The sequence below is a fragment of the Thermobia domestica genome, chromosome 10, assembly GCF_964235325.1.
Source record: "Thermobia domestica chromosome 10, izTheDome1.hap1.1, whole genome shotgun sequence".
NCBI lineage: Eukaryota > Metazoa > Arthropoda > Insecta > Zygentoma > Lepismatidae > Thermobia > Thermobia domestica.
The window spans coordinates 217,045,339-217,063,415 of NC_137463.1; the positions used below are offsets into that span (position 1 = coordinate 217,045,339).

At 33.6% G+C, this 18,077-nt stretch overlaps 1 protein-coding gene across 1 annotated transcript in view; it reads left to right on the forward strand.

The window, feature by feature from the left end:
- The first annotated feature begins 1,183 nt into the window (after nt 1-1,183).
- Nucleotides 1,184-18,077, forward strand: part of LOC145662989 (synaptic vesicle glycoprotein 2B-like) — a 29,789-nt gene continuing 12,895 nt past the window's right edge. Inside the window, exons 1-7 of the mRNA XM_081729093.1 lie at nt 1,184-1,407; nt 2,609-2,662; nt 7,846-8,007; nt 10,257-10,419; nt 10,927-11,048; nt 13,547-13,788; nt 17,742-17,968. Of these exons, the coding sequence (XP_081585219.1) occupies nt 1,392-1,407; nt 2,609-2,662; nt 7,846-8,007; nt 10,257-10,419; nt 10,927-11,048; nt 13,547-13,788; nt 17,742-17,968 (986 nt within the window). The 5' untranslated portion in view covers nt 1,184-1,391. The remainder of the gene's footprint in view (nt 1,408-2,608; nt 2,663-7,845; nt 8,008-10,256; nt 10,420-10,926; nt 11,049-13,546; nt 13,789-17,741; nt 17,969-18,077) is intronic.

Below are 18,077 nucleotides of genomic sequence, written 5' to 3' on the forward strand. Positions count from 1 at the left end.
CGCAGTACAGAAAATCTATTCTACAATATAGATTCCTGTTTTCTTGCTGTGGCACGAACAGTACTGTGGAAGGAGTCTATTTCCAAAATCAACAGATTTCCGTTCTAAGTGCGTTCGAGTTTTCTCTCCGCGCTTTAAAATGTTTAAGCCGCGTGCTTTCTTGAGCTCATATAGTTGTGACATTGATTTCGTTATAGCACAAATTTTTTCCTGTTTCATAGCGTTATGAGGAACTTGTTAAGCAACTATAATTGAAATATTGAAAACTTCTGCATACAGCTTTAATAGGATTGGTGATCGATGCTCAGTGTGTTGACGATACTCCAGCGAAGTAACCCATAGCTTTATGTTGCTCTAAACGTTTAGGAGTTTAGTTTACGTAGGTATAATTTGAGTTTTATAAAATTATTATAACTAAATTAACGTTTCTTCCAGCATAAGCTATATGAGAGACGGGACATACTACTGAAAATAGAGCTCTCCTAACTGATGTAGCGAAGAGCGCGGTATTGGTACACCTGGTCTTCAATTTCTTTTGAAAGAGTGTTGAAATTTGAACGCATCATGGTGGTTCAGATTCTACTTTAAACTATAAGTTTACGTCTCATATAGTCTCGCTGCTGAAAAAGAACGCTAGACTTCAAATAACAAGCGAACTGAAAGTAGGATTGAACCAATATCCCGATGCCTACTCACACCGAATGGGCTCGGTGATGAAAAGGAACGTTAAAATCAAATAAATCTAATATAATCCAAAACCCACTGTTGCAGTTTATATCCAAGGCACAAAAAAACACTTTCAGTTTTAGGAGAAAACAAGAATATCTAATCAGTTGGTCAGTTAATATATATATATATTGTTTGTTAGATCAATCTTGTGAATGTGAATGTTACGTAACAAGAATGGAGTTCAGATGCTATAGTGAAATGCAATTTAACACATGTGTTCACTGAAGATTACATATAACATACTAGCTAGGTAACAAATAACATTCTTGAAATAAACTTCACAGAGTCGAAGGGTCTAAATTTCCAAGAAGAACTTGTGATAATAATACTGGTATTATTATTACGCAAAAGCTAACATATTTATACGTAATCTTGTCGTTTGAGAAGGACTATCTAAACGTTATGTACACATTTGTGTCAAAGCACTCATTTTGTGTGGGCAGTTCATTGTTTAACAAGTCACGATGTGTTGATATCTCGCAAAGTGGGAGTAACTACTACACATTATTTTGCTAGGATAACGCTACAGATTACGTTGCTTAATGCAAAGGCATTGAATTGACATTGAATGCGGAATTTAGTTCTACTTTATGCTTGTAATTGAACAGTGTTTTATCTTAATTGTGTTGTTGAGATAAGAAAATCACAAACGATTACGAACGATGAGGTTGAGATCTAGTGAGTATTTTATTTGAAGTTATTTTGCACTTTCTTTTTAAAACACACTTCCCATAATTGTTTGAACATTATTCAAGTTATTGGATACGTATTTCTTGCGTAATCTTCATATTTTTGCCTATTCTTCTTCTTTTTTGTCTTCACCTTTTTCTCATGTTTATATAGGGAGAGTGATATATCTCTCGTATTGATTTCGGCAGTGATTTCTTTTTCTCTCGAACGAATATCCATCCCATAGACTCGAACCATTTATCCGGGCTTGGGACCAACGTCTTCTAGAGTTGGATTGCCTCTTCCCCCCATCTTTTCCTCTCTCGGTGGCTATTTTATGCATCTGTCTATAATTCAAGAACTATAACGTTAATTTAAACGATACATTGTATTAAAACTACGTTCAACTTTCTTCTTGTGTCAAAGTTAAGAAAAAATTAGAAAATTACTTGGTTAGTCTGTATTTAAGATATAAGTACCGAAGCTACTTCTTTGTGGTAAAACTGTCCACGACGTGCTTCGATGTGTGTGGTCTCAGGTTTGGTTTCCCGTGAAATTTTTTGCCTGTAGCTCAGATCCAACTTCAAAAACCAAATCCTGTCTCAGTCACAGTGCCAAAAGGGAAAGCTAAATTTATATGAATCAAGCAGCAGGCCTATATGAGGAAATACCTCATGGTTAAAGGGTATTCAGCGTTTTATCCATAGTGTTACGTCGAACATAAGATTAAGTACACAAGATAAATTAAACCAGAACTTCCGAAACTTGTTTACTTGCCATCCTCCCCCTTCGAAAATCATGTGTACTTCATATCCCACGCGCAAAATTGTTCACCGACAGATTTGCACGTTTCTATTGATATTTTAATATACCATATTTTGGAAGACATTTGTTTCTCAAACTGAGAGGGCAATTGCCTTGTGCCCTCCCCCAAATGACGCTTCTGCTTAAAATGGCGTTTAAGTGATTGAAGTGAGAATTTAAGAAAAGATTCCCTGTGAAGCCTGATGCAACCCATCTGTATCACGTCTTAATTTATAACAGTCTGGTGAAATTTGATATTTTGCAACCAACTGCTTTGTCTCTGTGTATGCAGAGCCCCTAAATAAATAAATAAACGAGTTGCCACTATTAAAGTTGCAACTCTCGTGTTTTTCTACTAAAAGAAAATATTACAGTATATGTTCTAATACAAACAACACTTTTTCAGGTGCTCAGGAAAATCATGAAGACGCCACAATCGACGAAGCCATCAAACTTACAGGCAAGTGTTTCTAATTTTTTTTTTTTTTTTTTTTTTTTTGTCTAAGTGGTAACTTAGGTGAAATTTAGTTGGAGTTGCTTGAAAGTCCAATGATGATACAACTTAATCTTGGTATATTTAAGACCCAAATGCATTTTTGAAACATCATTGTAGCTTTTACATATTGCGATATAAAAAACGTATTGAAGATGAGCATTTTAGTCGAACGTTAAATGGCATGACAGATTCCTAGCTTTCTGTGAGATTCTAAATAGAGGTTGTAAATGTAATGAAAGAGAAAATTTAAAAAAGAAAAAATACATTATAAGAATTGTGCTGTTATGAAATAAGCTCCAACAGCATATATCAAAACTTTCGTCCAAGGATTAAGCTTCATCATCATCATCATCACCATAAGCATTATGTCATTCGAAGTAGGTTCCTTTCCATAAAGTGAGCTACCTGGTGGCTAATCGGTTAGCGCACGCAACTGGCGTGGGAAATCCGGGAACAATTCCCGGCGGGAACTCATCTGGTTTGGATACTACGTTAAGGTGTAGGTCCACATCTCATATACGTAGAATCGCTGTTGAAAAGAACGCTAAACTGAAATCAACTCAACAACTTATATATATATATATATATATATATATATATATATATATATATATATATATATATATATATATATATATATATATATATATATATATAAAGTGAAAAGCCTCATGTACTATGGTTCCAGGGTTGTAGAGCCAAATTCATCTGTGCCGAAGCTCTTGGTGGGAGATAAGAGAACACAAAACACAATTTAACTATTATATAGTAAAACAATACATAACAGACACAGCAATAGCACTTTTTTTTTTTTTTTTTTTTTTTTTTTTTTTTTTTTTTTAAGAATAGCAACATATTCATAGTCCAGCAACTTTCAACCAGATTACCTGGAGTATGTACTGGTTACTTTTCAAAAAAGAAAACTTTCTCCTTTCCGATAAGGGAAAGGGTAATTGACTATTTCTGCAGAAGAAAGAAAAATGAAGGAGGGCAGGCGATCAGTTTATCAGATACGAACAAAATGAAGCCAAGTAGTCTAATTAATTAACTTTCTGTTTATGTTTGGAGAAACAGTTAAACATAACTTCGAACAATTCCGTTGAAAATTAAAACTTTTTCATTGTTTACATCATCTTCCCTGAAATAAAAGAGCTTTTTTTTTTTTTTTTTTTTGATTATGTATCGGAGCGTCTCTTGTCCCTCAAAAGCCGTGCCGTAGTGTGGCTCCAGTACAACCCTGTAGGACTCTTCTCAACTAACATTTTAATTGGACTTTCCCATGAGACTGGAGAGGGACTTATAAGGTTTTAATGTTAGTACATGTACGTCCATTACTATCTACACGATAATTCTTAACCCTTTAACATTGTATGGCTTATATATCGACCATAGTGTCGACCTTCGGAATTTGCTATATAAATCTCTAGTAAAGTTTTCACACCGAGTTTTTGGTATTCATTTAAGCGGGGAAGCATCAAAGAATATGTTTCATGGGCACTTTGCAGTCACGCGTGCGATTCCTGCAGATAATGACGTCACAAACATGGACGAAGGAAAAAAGAAAAGGGTAAATTTTAGAAGCTCTTTTAAAAAAATCCTAATACATCCCTACTTATTCTAGGATCATGGTCCGTACCTCGTTGTATTCCTAATGAAGCCATGTTTACAACTGTACAGCGGTGGACACTTCTAAATGGTACACCTTAGCCGTAAATTTCCATATGGCTGTACCATTTAGAAGTGTCCACCGCTGTACCACTCAAAGCCTTATTATGTATCAGAAGCGGGAAAAAATCCCGACCTCGTTTTGTTCAGGATTTTTTCCCCTTTTTTGGAAAGTTCTCAACTCAGGTACATGATAGAGACAAGTGTGTAGTACCGTTTAAAACCTAGCATCATTCAGAGCAAAACAAGGTACGAACTATGACTCTAAAGTAAATAGGTATTTTTCACAAAACTTTCTGAACTTTTCCCATATTACACACTTTAGCCAATGTGTTTAGTAAAGTAGGTACAGTGTCATCCCTATTTGTCGTAGGATCATGGATTGTACCTCATTTTGTTCGTAATGAAGCAACGTTTCTAGAGGTACCACTACTGTAGCGCTGTCATGTACCTCACGGAATAAATTCCCGAAAAAGAGAATTTTTGAAAATTTGAATTTCTTGCTACTTCTTTATACATTTTGGGCGGGAATTTCTCCACTCAGGTTCACGATAGGGATATACAAAGTCATACGGTTGGAAACGTTGCTTCATTTCGAACAAAATGAGGTACGAACTATGATCCTACAACGAATACTCTTAACGCTAGAGCTTATTGAATAACAATACAGTAGTAATTATTATCCAAAAATGGGGAGGGAAATTTAGTAAATCAGCTCTAGCACCAAGACTGTTTATTCTAGGATCGTGGTTTGTACTTCATTTTGTTCGAAATGAAGCAACGTTTCAAACTGTATCATCCCTGTGGCTAATATGTACCTTGGGGAAATAAAGTAACGAAAAATGGAATTTTCTTGAAAAATCTATTATTTGACGACGTAATTTCTGTTTATTTATTTATTATTATTTTGCTATAACCATGGAATTATAAATATTATTATTATTATTATTATTATTATTATTATTATTATTATTATTAGTATTATTATTATTATTATTATTATTATTATTATTATTATTAGTAGTAGTAGTAGTAGTAGTAGTAGTAGTAGTAGTAGTAGTATTATAGGTTTGGGGCTGGAATTGTTTCTTCCAAGTTTCTTGATCTTCAGCTTGCTCTTTTAACTCCCAATATTTTCTTCTATTCTTCAAATCATCGATCAGTTGCGTCGCTCTTCTTCCTATTCCTCGCTTTCCTTCCACCTTTCCATCTATGGCGGTATAAAGAAGACAATTTCTTCGCAACATGTGTCCAATCCAATTGGCCTTCCTACGAATTGTGCTGGCTAAAAGCGACCTCCTCTCTTCTCTCTGTTCTGTTACTCTCTCTCTGTCCATTTCATCTTCTCCATCCTCCTCCAACACCACATTTCAAAGCTCTCTAAATGTTTCTTCTTTAACTTCCGGAATGCCCAAATCTCTGAACCATAATTGAAGCATAATACCCAATACTCCATCTATAGCACTTAATTAACTTCTTCCTTAGTCCAATATAAGCCTGCTAGTAAGGAGTGATTTTTCTTGTTGAATGCTTCTTGGCTATGGCAATTCTGAACCCATTTGTGCTCATTGTCGACATTTGTCGACAACCTCTGACGTCGACATTTGTGAGGTTTCGGAACCTCTGGGGCTGAAATAAAAATCGGGGTAAACGGTACAACTTTTTCTAGTGTCGGTTGGTATCACTGCCTACGATTAGGTCAGCGACATTCTGCTCCATGTCACGTGGTGTGATTTTGTAAGAAAGATGAAAAATAGAAACAAATATTTCGAAAAAATAATTTGGGCAGAAATGGGTTAATCTGTTTGGTTCAGTGTATACATATATCAAGAGGAGATCATAGAGAGGACAAGATTTTACTAAATTACACCTCTAAAAATTTAACCCACATATTTTTGTTTTTTAATTTTTGACACTAGTGTGTATTACATCTTTACTTATCATCCCTAGCTTCATAAAAAAAATACGCAAAAAATTCCATCATCATCATCACTAGAATTTTTGTTTGGCAAAAATTCGAGCATTATCCGTTGAGCGCATCTTACTAGTCGTAAGTGTTTTGTGGCTTATATTTGGACCACTTATGGAAATGACTTTTATTTTATTTATAGGATGATGTATGGAAATAACAGTTGTACTTTGGAGTTGTACTTCATATAGGCCTATATACTTTTATAATTCGAATATTACAAAGATGTTACATTATAAATGTTAATTCTAATGCATAGAGTAATAGTTATTTATTAACAATATTTCTATCTCTATCATATTTATGAGTCAGCCATATCCAAAACCTTTCTTGTCAACTTTCATCAGAGTTGACAATTGTTTATCAGAGTCTTGATAATCGAGATCAGCAAACGAGTCATCTGAATCTAGATTTGAATCGGAATAGACGTCCATGGGGTCGGCAGAACTTGTTCCCGGGTGTGTCACTATTAACTTCTTGTGTGAGGGGGACAGGAAGCATGTCTTCAGGATCTGTGTCTCCTCCATAATCCACCATAGTCTGTGTCTCCTCCATACACGTGCACTCTGAATCATAGTCAAAAGTTAAATATTTTTGTGGATTCATGCTAAGAAATGAAGAAACATAAATATAACACTGCAACTGGGTATTCTCGAGACAGAGGGGTACTTCTGTCTGTTAGGAAAGCTGTTATCTAAAACATATTATGTTGGTTTTCTTCCTTCTGTTTCACAGATGAAAAATAAAAGAGAACAGGCTGATTAATTTGATGCAATATTATGAAATCCGACGCTATATTCTGTAGTTCTGACTAGCACAATTTGAAGTGAGGCAAATTAAAGAATTAGATGCAAATACCTTTAACCTGTATCTGAATAATCATATACTAATAGAATAATTAGAGTTTATTATCACTAATTCTGATATTGAATTTAGGAAAAAGGAAAAGTATTCTCGAAAAAAGTGAAAAAAATTCTTATTATAAATATTCAACATAATTTTCACCTCCACTCGATTAACAACCACCATAAAGCGCAATTACCAGCAGGTACAGTAATAATATCGTCCAAGATTTATTTCTATTAGTAAGAGTACAGTCCAATTGTTTGGAAAGAATTAGTACACTATCTGGAAAAATAAATGCGTAAGGTTTCATAACTGTGACATTCATAAATTGCGCTATACTATGAGCTCCAATGTATCATGAAGACTGAAAAGAGCATCTTGATTACTGTCATATCATGACATTATCATTTTATTAGGTCAATAAGGACACTACGTCAACACTTATAGGATAAATATTTCGGGAACCATTAATATGAAACCAGATGAGAAGTTCACCCTGGAAGTTCCGTTATTGTTTGTTAATACAGTATCTTTCGTTCCAAACCCTTTTGAGGCTTTATTTTACATCACAGGAGAAAAATGAATTGAAATTACAACATTAAAAGCTCTTAGAGAAGTATTTGTGTTAACGTGTATCCTATAACGCCATTTTTGTTTTATTCCCTAGGATATGGAAAATTCCACTATTTGCTGTTTGCACTGTGTGGCTGCGTTGTTACAATGTCATCTATGCAGCAAATGGAAACATCGTTTCTTTTACCAGCAGCGTCCTGTGACTTCAGCCTTAAATCTTCCGATAAAGGCGTAATCGATGCCATTGTTTTCGGTGGTAAGTTAGTAATAATGTTTCAACATTTATATGAGTATTCATATGAATATTTGTATTTGTACATACAGAGATATATTCTTTAAAACAGTACAATTTGGATCATTCTACCTGCACTCCTAGGTTGGGCTACGAATTTTTCAGCAACCCTTCGTACGTTTCAAACGCATGAATGCGTTCATCGTTTATATAACTAGTTTTAAAAAATGTGTACAAATTAAACAAATATTGTTATAATTCATGGGGTTTTATTCAAATTTATAATATAACATTTTCTTCTTCTTCATTATTATTATTATTATTATTATTATTATTATTATTATTATTATTATTATTATTATTATTATTATTATTATTATTATTATTATTATTATTATTGTAATAAAACATTCCAAAAATTTCTTAATTTCAAAACTTTTCTCACCGTTCAATGGTTTTTTTTTTTTTTTTTTTTTTTTGTTTATTTCTCTCAATATCCTTCTCTATCCATGAATAGATCTGCGTATAACGGATGCATTTTTCAAACAAAATTTTACGTTGTTCTTCTAGTGCATGTTGTGCTACTGCTGATTTCTCTGGTTGATTTAATCGTATATATATCTTCTTACATCTAGTTTTTGTTGCACAACCTGTTTGTTCAATATAATGTTAAGCCATATTCACATGGGGTTAATAAATACCTGAAGTGTCTAATCTTTCTTAATCTTTCACAAGGTGTAATATTTGTCTCATTTTTATAGATGGCATACGAATTGTTGTTATTAAATATTTATCAACGGACTTATTTTATCAGAAGTGTTGGGAATGAAGAGTATGATTGCATTTTTTTATTTTCCTTCCGAAGTCTTGTTTCAATTCTGCTTCTTTGTTACATTTCATGCTTTTTGTTATTGCCTTAGTGTTACCTCTTTTATTAGAGTCATTGAAAAAAAAACATTTGAAACAACATGTTTGTTCTTGAAGATATTCTTTTCGTCCTGCGTAACAATATTTTTAATATTACTTTTTTTCTGGGATAGATGATAATATGAACCACAACTGAAAATCAATATGAATTGATTTTTTTTATAGGCTGTGCTTCAACTTTCCCGAGCTTTTCTTCATAATGAATGTATCTAGAATGATGTATTTCCTTCATTTTTGATCTCCATTGTTAATTTAATCCTAGGATGAATATTATTTAGATGATTTTGAAATTCTAATAATGCATCCCATCTATGTGATCAAATTACAAACGTATCATCCACATATCGGAACCAAAATTGTGGTTTCAGCTGATTGGTTTCTAGTGTTTTCTCTTCTCATTACTTCATATACAAGTTTGTAATGGCTGCTGATACTGCGTTCCCATAGCTACACTACCTACATGCTCACCAAACTTCCTAATATATTTAAAATATGTTGATATTAGTACTAATTCAAACATATTTATTATATCATGTTTAGAGCTCTTAACGGGATGAGATAATGTACCTAGAAGAGGCACTTTGATGAATAGAGACCAGAAACTAACTAATATATTCTCATCATTACTTACCATAGAATCGATTAGGTTAACCAAATCATTTATAGATATGTATAGTTATGAAACTTATCAAATTGTTGATATGGAGTATTACTTTGCAAGCTTTTAGAGCTTTCTCTTGATTTACAAAAATAATTATGTGATATGTAGTTTATGTTATGTTAAAAAAAGAGCACACGTTTGTTACATTTCTGTACGTAAAACATTTCAAAGGTAATTACAGCTGGACTACAAAAAACCAATTAAATAAAACATATCCTTTTACTAAGGAGTGAAACCAGACGAGAGGAAAGTATGATAATTAAAATTTATATATATTTAAATGTTTTATAGCTCCTACATGCCGAGAAACGGGATATTTGGATGATATATCCTGTTATATCTTTTCATCCTGTTACATGTAGGTAAACACGCATACAGGCAATACCATTCAATATGACCAAACCAAATTTAAAGCGTAAGGTTTTTATGCGATTCTCCAGGGAATTTTTCGAACAAGGGAGTTTAAGGAGGCCATACTCCGTAACAGAATATCATATGATTCAATTTAAAATATTGAAATGAGAAAATGTAGTGGTGTGGCCAGAATTTTTTATTACTCTATATAATTCGAAAAATAAAAAAAACTAATGAAAGCTATGTTTCTAAAATTATTCAAGCTGTGAATGATTTCTTTATAGTGATGTTAGAACTGCCAAGTACCACTATATAACAATTTACTTTACAGGAATGCTGCTGGGATCGTTCGTGATGGGACCATTTTCAGATGCCAAAGGACGACGCCTGACGTTATTCATCTCTTTACTGATAGGCGCTGCTGCATCCATAGGAACTGCTGTATCTCAAACCTATTGGCTGTTCGGATTGTTTAGATTCCTCAACGGTATAACGTAAGAATTTTAGTAACGATTTTAGTTGGACACAATTAACTCTAGCTACAGTCAAAACAATATTTTTAACAGTGAACTCTTTTCAAAAGGAAGGAGAAATAGAAACCAATATCAATATAATCTCGCGTCTTAATTTCGTTTTAAGTTGAAAAATGTATCCTAAGTTTTAACAAAGCAGAAATGGTAACATCGTTACGCTATCTTTATCTCTTACTTTAACGTCCAACAATTATGTACCGAGGCTAAGGGCGACGGTGATGATAATAATGGAATGACAAAAGTGAAGGAAACAGGTGAACTTTAGAAAATTTCCTTCAATAGCTGAAACTGGTCTCAAAATACTTTCTGAACACTAGAAAATAATACTTTCGATATTTTGATATTGGTTACCAGATATTGATTTCAAAATAAGTGCAATTCGCTGAGCCCTCACTTAATTATTTGACTAAAGTGTATCTAATATTAATTCTTTGAAACTAGAATAGTAAAATTCTCAATTTGTTTCAGGCATCCAGGAACTTACGGAATAGCATTTCCGTATCTAGCAGAGTTCAACACAGTTGAAAAGCAGGGAAGAATATTATGTAGCATGGAAATATTCTGGACTTTTGGAATGATTCTCATCGCAGGTAATATTTTAATATTGCAAACATAAAGATTATTTATCATTGCGCGTATACAGAGTGTTTCAAAACAGCACCGACAACGTTTGGGAGGTGATTCTTGACACCAAGATAAGACAAAAAGTATAGACCAACATGTGTGCACAAATGCTTCCTTTGGGCCGCGGTGTCTGTGGTAGAGCGTTCACCTCTGGTGCTTGGGGTCCCGGGTTCGATCCCAGCCCCCACCAAGTGAACTTTGTGGTGGACAAACATCGTGTGCGTGGGTTTTCTCGGGGTTCTCCCGTTTCCTCCCACTTTCTTCATTCCACCATTTCATTCATTACTCATCATCACCGTCTTCTTTAGCCTAACCGGCATAACCGTGGGACGTAAAACTCAAAGATTTCATTTCATTTCATTTCAAATGCTTCCTTTCGGAGTTATAGGCAGCCGAAAACATGAAACAATGAACTTTAAAGATCTATAGCTCCAATATTATGTGACCTACCGTAGTCAGGTAAAGACTTCACTTAGGAACTAGTACTATAAGACTATCGTAGGTCCCATAGTATTGGAGCTATGGATCTTTAAAGTTAATTTTTCATGTTTTCAGCAGCCTATACTCCGAAAGGAACATTTAGGCACCCAGATTGGTCTACACTTTTTGTCTTATCTTGGTGTCAGGAATCACCTTCCAAATGTTGTTTTGAAACACCCTGTAAATCATTACGTTTTTTAAAAACTTAGCTTTCATAGAAAATTATATTTAAAATATTATTATTAATTAAATTATGCATTTATCAAGTAATTTGAAAATGACAAATGAGAGTATTGAAATCATTAGCGAGTTATTCCAGTGAATGTAATTGAGCAGATATCAAGTAAAATTTTTGGCGCTTAAAGAATAAATTGGAAAATGTTCGTAACATGTGAATATAATTTATTAGTGTCACACGCTATGCCCATTTATGAAAACCAAAACCAAATCTGTCAGTCATACACAAAAGTATAGTACACTTGCAAAAGAAAAGTAAGACAATTTGGAAAAAAATGAAATGAAATCTTTGAGTTTTACGTCCCACGGTTATGCCGGTTAGGCTAAAGGAGACGGTGATGATGAGAGATGAGTGAAATGGTGGAATGAAGAAAGTGGGAGGAAACGGGAGTACCCCGAGAAAACCCACGAGCACGGTGTTTGTCCACCACAAAGTTCACTTGGCGGGGGCTGGGATCGAACCCGGGACCCCAAGCACCAGAGGTGAACGCTCTACCACTGAGCCACCGCGCCCCCCAAGACAATTTGGAGTAGTTCGGACAAGATAAGAATATTTTCGTCTTCAGACAGCTTCAGTTTATCTGTATCGAAATGCTTGCACACATTACAATATTTTTTATATTCATCCTCATAACCATACTACTTTCGTGCCACAAACGTAAATGTAATCTCTTCAATTTTCCTCAAACTAGGTACGCAATGTCGAGTTTCCCCAATTTTGGGGGGAGGTCCGACACTTCTTTTAAATAGAAGTAAAAAGGCCAAAAATGTAATGCAGCAGTAGAGGCATAGATAAGTAGCACACTCATACATTAAAATCTTAGAAGACCTTAAAAATGTATCCTTGTTTATCCCGGAAATTATTATTTTTATAACACTGTGCCGAAGTCTTAGAAAATTATTCTACTGTGTCTTTTGTTAAATCTCTAGCTCAAACAAATGATAATCCTTGAGAGTTCTATGCAAGCACTGATGGATACCGGCTTTAAAAGCTATAGATCTAATCATATCCAGCCATTTCCGACTTCTTGATGAAACGGAAAGATTTTACCAGCGTAAGAAAAAATTAGCCAACGTAAATCGGTGACAGACCAAAACCTACGACGTCAAAATTTATGATTCATTTTACAAATTCCTTCTCTTGCTTTTCTGAGAAGGTTGGACAACCCCTGAACTTCTTAATACCTACCTACTTTGAAAACAATTTCTCGTAACATGTTTCTAAGCACATCAAATCCTCTAGCTGCACTTGTTAGTGGCATTTCGTTTCGAGCAGCCACAACTGCACTTCATATTTCTTAATGACCGAACAATTTCACGTTGAAACTTACGCACCATTCTATTGTAATTATAAATACAGAACAGTGATGAGTTCATTTGAACCCTTTAGCTTTGATATTAAGTAATAAAATTTATAACACATTGAACGAATTGGAAAATTGCGTAAGTGTCGGAACTCACTAACATTAACTGTCGCGAATACCCCGAAACGTCCGTTAGTTAAATATATGTCTATAAAGAAACACTGAAACATCAACAACCATCATCCATAATCTAGCCTTGAGAGTGCTAATTTACATATGGTGCATTATTTCTTCCTTTCTCTCTCATTAAGGAAGTGAACGCTTAGCGAGGAACACTCTAAACGAAACATCTAGTGTTATTTCTGATACCATTTTTTGACGAATATTAATTCATGAATTGACATAGAAAATTAATCTTAATGCTTTATCATAAACTTTTACAGGATTAGCATGGCTTATAATTCCTAGAGAAATGTGGATATCACAAACGCTGGGTTTCCACGTAGACTCCTGGAGAGTGTTTGAATTTCTAATAGGTATCCCGAGTTTAATACTCTGCTGTTTCGTATTACTTTTTCCGAGGACTCCTTGGTTTCTATTTAATACTGGAAAACCTGAAGAAGCTCTGAGAGTTCTACGAAAAATGCACAAGAAGAATTACGGAAAAAGCGAGGATAAATATCCAGTAAGTATTTTCAATTTAATGTCGAAATTTCTAATACAGAAGGGTGCATAAACTAGTTTAAACAGATATATATGATTATTGGACGAATGTTGAACGTTCACAATCAATTCTACTTAAATTCAGTTTCAAGCTGAAGCCAACGCGCTTTGTTCACCCTACCCTTATATTATTCAGCAACTGAACACTTCTCTCATTAAATCTCCAGTTGCTATGAAGACAAGTAATCCATTCATTTTAAAAATATTTTTTCTATGTCTACTGTGCACTTTTAACATTATGCAAAATACATTAACTGATTATTGTAGTACACTTTTCTTGTAATTCCGTGGGTGCAATAATCAATTTGAAAATTGATTTGACAATACTTAGACTTTCACAATACTTAGACTCTCACAATACTTTCAATGGTTAAGAGCAATAGTTTTCATCTTAAGAGAAGGTTAATTTTTAGTGCTTAGCTTCTGATTAAAATAATTTGTTTCCTCTCTTGATAATACGTACCATAAAGAGGAAGTAGGAAAAATCCAGCTTAAAGACATTTTTGGCATCAACTCTTTATTTAGGTGAGACAGTATTTTGATTTTTTAACCAAATATCTTATTGGAAGACACAGTTTTGTCATTTCTATTATGCCTAGAGCTGGTTTACTTAACAATTAAATTGTTTACTTTCTATCCTATGTGTGGGAGGAAAACGACAAATCTTTTCCTAGTGTTTACTATGTAACGTTCCAACGTTCCAACGAATTGTTAAACGTTTGCGACTTCTATTTACTTCGCGATATATATTTGTACTATAATTATTATGGCATTTCTAGATGTGGTTATTCATCTGTTTCATAATATCTTTAAACACTAAATTCTATGTATTAATTTTTCCATGTATCTTTCACTGAAAAACTAGTTGTTCGATAAGGAAGAAGAGAACGAAAATAACGTTTACCTCGACTTAAAATTCAATTCAAAAAGTTGATTTAAAACTTACAAATTACAGATACTTTGGCATTTAATCCAAAGTTGATCGCCCGCCTGGTTTTCAACAAAAAAGCGTAAAAACAGATACGAAAATTTAAAAATCATGAATTTTATGACCACTTTAAATGGGTGTAATAGAGTAGGGAAGAGTAGGGTCGAGTCAACTTAGAGTTAGGGAAGTTTTGACCCATTTTGTTAAAATTAATAGAGTGTACTTTCTTGTCTCTGCATAAGGATATTAAATGGAAAGTCTTTGTACACCTACAGCCATGTTCAGAATACAAATGCTCGTTACTTTTCCACAATCCAACCATGTGGTAACATTGCGCAAAGTAGTTCCTTCTGCTTTTCAAATAGTTCCATGTTTACAACAGCTTATAAAAAATAAACGAAACTTCCGCTCTCCTTACGTATTATCAAAGACAAACGAGGAAATTATCCATTTCTTTTTAAAATTTTGCTAGAAACGTATGGCCAACTTTGGAAGTTAATCCGATACTTTTAATAACCGTATATAGTTTATACTAATTTTCTTATAACCTTAAGCTCGAGGAACATGTATTTATTGACAATCTGCAGTGTTTTGATGAAAGAACAAATGTCACATTAAGTTTTATTTCTTGGTCCCGAAATCTTGTTAAGTAATATGCTGCGCTAATCTTTTAAAGTAATAACATGATCAGGTTATTCATTCCAAGCAGTTTTAGAAAGCTCATATGCTAAAATATGTTTGCGATACATATTTGGTGTTATTACTGAATCTAATGGAAGTGAATCACTGTTACCGTAATAATAGCTAAGAGAAATATTAAGAAAGAAAAAGGAGTCCACATTTACTACGAGTATTCAAGTTATTATGAATGAATTAATTACAATGTTATACTCGAGAATGACTAATGTTGTGTAATGTGCTTTGATGTAATGGACTTCTAACGTTACGAGGTGAGTTTTACCGGAGCTACTTAATTGTGAACACTTTCAGAAACTGTTGTATGAGTATACTAGTTACTTATATTACAAATAATATGTTCCATAGATATAAAACCCTAACTATCGCATTCTTAACAGCCACAATCAAATCAATCTAACCTGTGCGACTGGAGTAACTAATTTAAGTTAAACTGCCTAATCTATGGCTTAAATTCAGAGTTACCCCCCCCCCAGTTTCAAACCTACAAGAAAGCAATTAAAACATTAAATATTGTTAGGTTAGGTTAAATTAGGATAAGTTAGGTTAGTTTAGGTTAGGTTTGGTTAGTTTAAGTTAAGTTAGGTTACCCGCTAAGACTTTAGTTAGACTAGAACAGTGACTGGAACCGGTTCTCATAGAAGCTTCAATTATCACTTTAATTCAGTAATCCGTGGTTCTCTTAAATATAATTCTGTAAAACTCAAAGTGTAAATATCCCATTCAACGCACCGATTCGCCATTCTATACGACTACCATGCTGCTGAATTATCGAAACCTTCCGCGTCTTGCAAAGAGTACCCACTTCAACATATTTTTTCCCCGTATTAAACATGACTTTACTGCCAAACTTACACACTTAAACATCACATAAGAACCCCAAATTATTATTTCTTACGTCATTTCTCCTGTAAATTTTCCTAATTTTAATTTTAAAAAAACGGTGAGGCAACTCTAAACTGAACCCTAATCTATTACTTACCGGAATAGAATTGATTATATTTGAGAGGAATGTCGATTCTACTAACGAACATTAACAAAACTAACCTTACAAATACTGTTAAGATTATGTCTGAATAATAAACAAAATAGTAATAAAACATTATCCTAACGTAACTACCTTTCGTCCTTGTGCATACCTAATTAACAGCCTATTGTTAACTTGGCATTTATTTCGCTAAGCCCTGCCAGCTTTTCAACATGACAATAATTACTCATGAATAGGTTAGGTTATATTAGGTTAGTTTATGATAGGTTAGTTTAGGTTCACTTGGATTATTTTACTTTACATTAGGTTAGGTTTGGTTTCTTTCACGTACTAAGTATATAGGGTTGATCTGGCGGGGCTTAACGGAACTTCTCTTCTTCTTGATTCTCTTGCTGAATTGGCCTAATGTTATCCTGTGGTCCAGACTTGAATCTTCTGCGGAAGTAATAGATTTGAGTATTCTATTATACAGTTGCATAAGATAAATTGGAGAAAGTCAGAGTCAAATATTAATATAATGATTGCACTACAGAATGGCTGCCTTATACCGGAGTGGACTAACAGGTGTAGAAGCGGTGTTTTATAACGATCATCTTACTAGTGTCAATAGAAGGCTTGATCCCCGTATATTTAAATGTCAGTTTCACCTTAATATATGCTGTGGTCTCGTATACCATCAATTGTCATGTTAAAAATTCATTTTTGGCTATTTTGCCGAAGCTAGGCATGATAATTTCAACCATATTATTTTGATCAAACTAGACCTATCAATTGATGTGTTGTGGTTGAATAAACTGTTTTCCTATTGTAAGATGGTAATACTGAAAAATTAATCCTTCGTAGATACGTTAAAGATATAAAATTAGTAGAAATTTGCTTGAGTGTATAAGACGAAAGATTTGCAGTACTTTATTTTTCAACACAAGCTTAATATCATTTCAGTATTACAAATGTACAAGTCTCGAGATGCAATCAAAAACATAATTTCACATTAAAATGGATTGTGCTTTCCTATTCTTCTATTTTCATATACAACTTATTATAAGTAAGTACAGTCGTTATGCAATTATTTAATGATTTTGAGTCATCAAAAATAAAATCAGAGACAATAAATTTTGAATGGGACCTAATTTGATCACCACTGTGAATTCAATTGTAGCATTTTGTGATTATACTAAGCAATTATCAGAATAGTTAGAAATGATATATTATTATTCTACTACTACTACTACTTTTTTTTAAAACACTCTTTTTTTAATAATTTGTAAAGCGAGTATTAAACAGAAGTTAATTTTATTTGCAGGTACAAAGGATTTATGCTGACCACGCTGCAATGAAAGCGTACAATAATAATCATGAGAATGGGCATATAAACAATGTGACATCAACAGATACTAATAAAAGTAAACGGAACAAAGATAAAAAGGAAGTGTTTAAAACTATTTGGAAGCTGACAAAGGAATTATTTTCCCGTCCTTACATACGAGTTGTGACTATCACATATTTAATATCAGTTTCTTTGTTCGGATGGTAGGTTTTAATATTAGTATTATTATTGTCTTTCCTGTTGGTCTAGTGGCTAACACACACGCTATAACACGTAATATATTCATACTCTGTGATGATTCATGAAATGTTA